The 7,360-nt window shown below is 44.5% G+C and overlaps 1 protein-coding gene across 4 annotated transcripts; it reads right to left on the bottom strand.

The window, feature by feature from the left end:
- Positions 1–1,214: 1,214 nt before the first annotated feature.
- Positions 1,215–7,360, bottom strand: CTXN2 (cortexin 2). 4 transcript variants are annotated; one of them, XM_063142309.1, is made up of 4 exons: positions 7,179–7,360; positions 6,418–6,571; positions 3,845–3,895; positions 1,215–1,645 (listed from the first exon to the last, which is right to left on the bottom strand). In XM_063142309.1, exon 4 carries the CDS (start codon positions 1,601–1,603, stop codon positions 1,358–1,360), a length of 246 nt encoding a protein of 81 aa, XP_062998379.1. In that variant the 5' UTR covers positions 1,604–1,645; positions 3,845–3,895; positions 6,418–6,571; positions 7,179–7,360; the 3' UTR covers positions 1,215–1,357. The 4 variants fall into 4 exon arrangements, with proteins under 4 accessions (XP_062998379.1, XP_062998378.1, XP_062998381.1 ...); XM_063142308.1 differs by lacking the exon at positions 6,418–6,571; XM_063142311.1 differs by lacking the exon at positions 6,418–6,571 and having other exon boundaries at positions 7,216–7,295.

Here is a 7,360-nt window from a genome sequence, read left to right as displayed (position 1 = left end):
AGCGTGGGAGATTGTGACTACTGACCCATTCGCCTGCTCAGTCTGCTGTTGGTGGCCAACTTCAGGGCTCAGTTCTTTCTCCTCTTTAACTTTAAGCTGGATATGGATTGGGGAGCTCATCAAACAGAGGCTGTTTTCTGACAGCCCTTCCAATAGAAGATTGTTCTCTATTAATTTGGACACATGGCCACCGCAGGAGTACGGCTCAGGCACCTGTGCACCCAGCTCTCTGTTGCCATGACAAGCAAGACTGAACTCTGTGTGTTGAGAGCGCCATCTAGGCTGCAGTACCAGCCTACCTGAGTAGTAATCAGCTGACCCCAAGGACCAATCCTTCTCCAACAAGCTGGCTGAAGCTCACGCCTCCAAACTTCCTCCTCAGCCTGAGCAAACTCTCTCCCCTGTTTAAGCTTGGCAGGTGAAGACCATCCCAAGACTCTGCTGTGATGGGATTTTCCTTCTTTTCGCTACCACCACCATCCTGCCTTCTATCAACTGTCACATGGGAACAATAATTTATTTTTAATTGTTTATAGTGATTTTATTAATGTAAATTTATCTCGCTTGGAAGGATTTCTATCCTGAAAGGCGGGATACCAATACTTGCAATAAATAAACTAGCAAGCAAGTTCCTGCTCTAATGACACACTTGCTTCTGGTCTCTCTGCAGTGGAGGCTGGTGGCTCCAATGTCAGTGGGGCTGCGAATCCATTCCGGGCTTTTGTCAGAACCAGTCAGAACTCTAAAGGAGCTATCAAAGAACTTGACTGGTTCCGAAGCATTTATCATGCACTCATCATTCCCTACTCACAGTTGTTTACAGGTTCTTTAGACAACGTTGTGACCCCCCAGGTTCGTTTCTGTGTCTAACGAGCCCTTTCAGCGAGTTTTTTTAGAGGGAAAATGCGGCATTTAATTATAAAAGAGAAAGAAACCACTTTTTTCTCCTATATATTTGTGCAATTCCGCTATACCACAGTGCCACCTAGAGATTCTGTAGCAGAATAGCAGGAAAGGAAACTAATATAATATATGCCTTAATATATCCAAATTAAAGTGTTCTAATCTTCTACTCAAGTTGAATGAACTTGGAAATCTTGGTCATGCTTGAAAATTTCTCCTCCATCATCTTGTCGTTCTTATTTTTACATTAATAACACACACAACTTTCCAAAACAAAATGGCATGGAAACTATTTTTTTAAAAGTCTGCAATAAAGCTTTATTTAACAAAAAGACGTCACCACCATATCTTCAAAACATAGGTGTCTATTACAAATGCCTCCATACTAGGATCCCCCCCTCCCCGCCCCCATGAAAAATATCAGAATTAAGGCAGGGTATTCGTTTAGGATTTTTCATGCAAGAGCATATTCAAATGTCCCCTTATCCAGCCCTTCGACCTCATCCTCCCATGTGGAGGATGGCATACTGCTATAAGGGTCTAATAAGATTTTGAAGCATCTGATAATCAGAAGTCCCAAAAAGACACACAGGATTCCTACAAAGGCAAAGCCGGTTTTTTGTTCCAGAGTCAGAGGAAAGGTGGACACCTCGTTGACGCTCATGCTCACTGACACGTTGTTGCAGTAGTTACTGCTCATCTCTGGGCTTCACATCCTGTTGGGCCTTCAGGACTTTCACTTCTTTGTGTAGAAAGAGAAAAAAAGGAGATGGTTTTGGTTACATATAGAATCTATTATTATTATTATTATTATTATTATTATTATTATTATTATTATTTCTATACCACCCCATAGTCAAAGTTCTCAGGGTGTCTTACAAAGATTAAAACAAAAACAATGACCGGACAGTGGGTGTTCAACTTGTTCTGGATGGAGTTGCACTCCCTCTGAAGGAGCCAGTTCGTAGCTTGGGGGTTCTCCTAGAACCACTTGACAGAACCACTCTGGGCCTTGCTAGACATACCTGATAATCCGGCCGGGAGTCGGGGCGACGGCGCGCTACAACTAGCGTGCGCCGTCACCCTTTTCCACACATAAGACACGACGGGGCAAGGGGAAGCCCTGTTGCGTCCGCCATTTTTTTTCCAGTTAAAGGGCCATGTGTGCAGGAGCGCACCGCTGCACCAGGTAAGTGTTTTTAAAAATAAATATAGGATCCCTGCTCCCCCTGCCCCTGATTCCCCACCCAATGCCTGATGGCCCCCCTGGCTGCTCGCTCGCCCGTCCTCTCCCCCTCCCCGATGCCCTGTCCCCCGTCCTTCTTCCCCCCCCCCTCTCCTGCCGGGTCTGGCCTTTCACCCGGCCCCTATCTCCCCCCCCCCCGTGATTCCCCCCCGGCCCGATGGGCACAGCGCTCCTATGAGCGCTGTGCCCAGTCCGTGGCTTCTCCTGGCTACTTGCGAGTAAGTGAGCAGCCAGGAAAAGCCACGGACCCTGCTAGACTTTCTGCAGCCCCAGCCTCAGGCCGGGGCTGCAGAAAAGCCAAGCCATAAGCGAATCCGCTTATCCCGGCTTAAGGGAGGAGCTAGCCCGGCCTGACCCTGGAATTCCCTGTATGCCATCTGGATGCACAGGAGGGAGATCGGGCCTCACACTGCGCTAACGCCTCGTCTAGCAACGGCCTAAGTCACTCAGTGGCATGGAGTGCCTTCTACCAGCTTCGGTTGGTGGCCCAGCTACACTCCTATCTGGACAGGGATAACCTAGCTTCAGTTGTCTATGTTCCGGTGACCTCCAAATTGGATTACTGCAATGCGTTCTACGTGGGGCTGCCTTTGAAGATGGTTTGGAAGCTGCAGCTTGTACAAAATGCAGTGGCCAGATTGATAACTGGAACCAGAAGGTTCGAGCATATAAGACCAACTTTGGCCTGCTTGCAATGGCTGCCTGTATGTTTCCAAGCCCAATTCAAGGTGCTGGTTTCAACCTATAAAGCCTTGCATGGCTTGGGACCACAATACCTGACAGAATGCCTCTCCCGACATGAACCTACCCATACATTACGCTCAACATCTAAGGTCCTCCTCAAAGTGCCTGCTCCGAGGGAAGCTCGGAGAATGGCAACCAGGGAGAGAGGACCTTTTCAGTGGTGGTCCCTCAATTATGGAATGATCTCCCTGACGAGGCTCGCCTGGCACCAACATTGTTATCTTTTCAGCGCCAGGCCAAGACTTTTCTCTTCTCCCAGGCATTTAACAGCATATGCTGAGTTTTTTAACTGACCCCAGAATAGTTGTTTTTAAATGGATATTGTCTGTTTTTGTTTGTATTTTATGCTGTTTATGGTTTTAAATTTTGTATATTTCTTTTTAATATTCACTGTTTTTAACTTTTGTAAACTGCCCAGAGAGCTTTGGCTATGGGGTGGTATATAAATGTAATTAATAATAATAATAATAATAATAATTATTATTATTATTATTATTATTATAATTTAAAAACAGACAGAGTTGGCAGAGATCCTTGAGGTCATCCAGTCCAACCCCCTGCAGTAAAGGAGACCCTATCGACAGCTCTTACTGTTAGGCAGTGTAATATATGTTTATGTTGTTGCCACCTAGTAGCAAATTTGAGTTCTAAACAGGAATATCTAACATTCTGAAAGATTACGGAGGAAGATATGACAACAAAGAGTCTTGTAGCAAATTAAAGACTAACAAATTTATTCTGGCATAAGCTTTCATGGACACTGGCCATCAGATGCATGAAGTATTCACATCATCTTACAGGGATGTTGTAAGAACTACTGACATAATGAAAGTGAAACAAAAAAGTGCTATATAAATATTAAACATGATTTTTTTTTTAAGGTGAAGAAACTGGCTGGATAGTAAGCCAAAGCAACAATGCAAATTTTAAAATGTATACAATAAATGCTACCTGATGCATTCAAGTAAGGCACAATTTCAGGCTCTCTGAAAGTTTGAACAGCTGCAGAGACATAAAAGAAAAAGGTAAAAATGTGAGATGTTTTAGTTGTGATACAAATATGTAGGTGTTGAAATTGAAGGACGTAATTAGTAGGACATGCTTTGCGTCTGAAAGGAGAGAAACAAAACGACACGCCAAAAAAAAAACCATGGACAGATGTGAAGATACATGTTATATCATCTGTTTCAACACACAGTTATGACTCTGGATGTTGTATTCAACCTGTACGGGCCACCTGGGCATTTTTCTAATTTGTCTCATCCCACCTGGGGGAATATGACAGCATGATATGTGAGCGGACTTAACTTTCTAACATTCCTCCTTCTGGCCAGGAGGCGCCTTTAGTCCCTTCAATGTGACCTAGAGGATCCAGCAATCTGTCAACCCTGAGATGGCAGAATTTGCAAGTGCCACCTGTTCTATGTACCTCACAGCTGATTTGCAAATAGCCATTCCAGGTACTCTGCTTGAGTACCCCAGAACCCATTCAACTTCGTCCAGACAGAATTTTGTCTTCCATCTCTTCCTGTCCCTCTTGTTGATGTCATTGGAACACCCAAGGATGATGGGGATTGGGAGCAAGGAACCCCTTGAGGGCACATTTAGGCCAAGGTTCTGTTCTCAGCAGCGGCCAACCAGATGCCTCAGAACAGTCTCAAGCAGAGCATAGTCGATGACTTTCTCCCTATTGTTTGTCCCCAGCACCTAGTATAATGCCTTTGTACCTGGAGGTATCATTGATCTACCATTGGTGATGGCAACTGATAGTGTTCCAGAGCTGCTTTGTCATGGTCACATTTATCTGGAGACCAGCCCACCTGTTTGGACTCCTAGCTGCTGCTTCCTTATCGTTTCTCTCTCATCTTGTCACTTGGTAAGTGAACAGATGTCTTTTCCAAAAAGAAGATTCTTTTGTAGTCTTCTAGAATAAACTGACCCTGCCAAGACTTCTCTGAACTTCTTAGGGAAAGGGGTAATGGCGGGTTAAAGACATGGAAATATTTCATCATAACTATCCTCATATTTCATCATCACTTTCGTTTGGAAGAGTGGGTTAGAAATGAGGCTGTGTGACTGTGACGGTCAAAAGCAGTCACTCCTTGCTTCAGTACCATTGTATATTATAGCCTGATTTAAAGGGGAGAAAAACACCTTTATGGTCCTTTCTGGAGAATAAACACATACACACACACACACTTTTTTTCTTTAGCTGAGGGTTATAAGTAGCATGAGCTGGGAAATCTCTAGTTCAAAACCACAGCTCAGCCATAAATGCGCCGACAACTATTTCTCAACTCTGCCACTACCAACCCGCCCTACAATTTGTAATTATAACAGTGGCCTGCTTTGCAGGGGTGTTGTAAGGATTTCGATGACGATGTGTGTGAAATGCTTGAAAATACTTGAGGGGGGAAATGCTATATGGATTTTTTTAAAAAAATGTTGCTTACATTAGCCCCAATCCAGCATCAATAATGCTACGTCCCTTCCCCACATAATGGAATAGGGTGTAGGTAGCTTTGCTGCAATGGATCGCTTAGTTCTGCTTGCCTTTAAAAGAAAAGTTGCATATGTGACGTGTGCTCCAGTGCTGGAGCGGGGGAATGCAGAACTTCATATAATTAAAGCTGCAACCCTATTTGTTTATTTTTATCTATTAGTGATACTTATCTGCCGCTTAATATAATAAAAACTCTAAGAGATACACACATAAATATTAAAACTCATATATAAATATACTATTAAAAACCATTCCAACTATATTTGCAGTACAAAACAATACAAGGAAAAGTAAAATGAAGCAGCATATGATTAATTGTAATTAATTACAATCCTGTGCACAGTTACCTGAGAGTAATCCCCACTGAACACAAAGGGTTTTACTGTGAGTATATGTGCACAGGACTGCGTTGCAAGTTGTTATTATAGCATAGGCACTATTCAATGTTACAATCACACAGCTACATGTCTTACTGCAATCGTCATTTGCAACCAATACCCTCTCTGGAGGAGAAATTGAGTTTTTCCAATGACAGTCAATTGGGATTTTAGTACTGATGAACTGCAATATCTCTGCAACCAACATGTCACCTGAAGGAAAGATTTCTAGCTCTTCAGCAACAAATGAAAAACAGCTGTGTATTGCAACAAATAATAGTAGTAGTAATTATTATGATAAAGATGTTCTGGAATGGCTAAGTTAACGAGCTGCCTGTCCTTTATAGAAGAGTTAAAGATCCAACCCAATAGAATCTGATATTGTGGCTGGTGTTCCTGGGGCTGTTCAGGGTGTGAACAGCCATCTTGAAGATTTGGCCTTCAGGGTACCCCTGTAAGGTGCTGCTGAATTCTGCATTTCCTTTCTCTATCCCTTCCTTGCTTTCGAGCAATAGCAGGTTGCATTCCATCCAGCAAATGTGGACCACAAAACCCTCGCCTTGCAGCCAGATACGGTTAGAGACGGCAACTCATAGTACAGACGGCAACTCATAACAGCACAGAATACCTGACTATGCATTTACCTGATGAGATATTTTGTCCAGTATGCTTAGAGATTAGTGTGCCCTATCATCAATTGTCCATTTTGCGACCAATAGAACAAGAGATGAGGCGTCGCCAGGATCCGGCCATCACCCGTGTGCCTAGGCTGCCTGTTAACGCACTAGTGGGCATACACTGAGCATGTGAAGCAGCATGTAAGATATTAAAAACAAACCAATTGTTGATTCCCACTTGCATTGGAAGCCTCTTGGGATATGATGCTCCTAATGGCTGCAATCCTCACCCCACCTACTTGGAATGAAGTCCTGCTGAAACCAGCGCTGCTTACTTCAAAGTAAACATGGGTAAGGGGGTTGGATTACCCAACAGCAACCTCCACCCAAATCCCTTAGTTCTGCCGGCAACCAGCCATTTTTAAACAGCACAATTTATTTAGATGTTCTGTAAACAAAAATAAATCCTAGACAAATCCACAAGACACTCACACCCTCCCCCACCCTCCCTCTGCCTTTCCAACACTGCTGTGAGATCTTACCTGGTCATAATAAGACAGGGGTAGTCATCATGACAACAACCATGTCTCTGGTGTACCTGCCTGGAAAAGCAACCTAACCCAGGACATCCTGTTGCATTCGATCCAGTCAGAAAACCACCCGCGATATGCTCCCCCCACCGCTTTGGATGTCAAGACAATCCAACCCCCCCCACGCCCCTCCAATACCCGTCCACGCAACCCACGCAGCCCCGTGGATCGAGCCAGAGACATGCCGAAAGTACAAACCCTTTTCCTCCTTAGCCCGTGTCCCCATGCTAACGACCTGTCGAAGTTTCAAGGTCTCCAAGGGGGGCTCGCGTCCCAAACTGTCAGGGAGCCTGGCTCGGACGCTGTGGATCCTGGGGGCGGCTCGGGTTCCCACACACGCCTGACGCGACCATCCTCAGCCTACATCTTCACCCACCACA

Source organism: Elgaria multicarinata, chromosome 16, assembly GCF_023053635.1.
Source record: "Elgaria multicarinata webbii isolate HBS135686 ecotype San Diego chromosome 16, rElgMul1.1.pri, whole genome shotgun sequence".
In the NCBI taxonomy this organism is placed as follows: Eukaryota; Metazoa; Chordata; class Lepidosauria; order Squamata; family Anguidae; genus Elgaria; species Elgaria multicarinata.
This window is presented reverse-complemented; position numbering and strand designations above follow the sequence as displayed.

Coding starts and splice junctions, on each gene's coding strand:
- CTXN2 (XM_063142309.1), bottom strand. CDS start 1,603: ATGAGCAGTAACTACTGCAACAACGTGTCAGTGAGCATGAGCGTCAAC.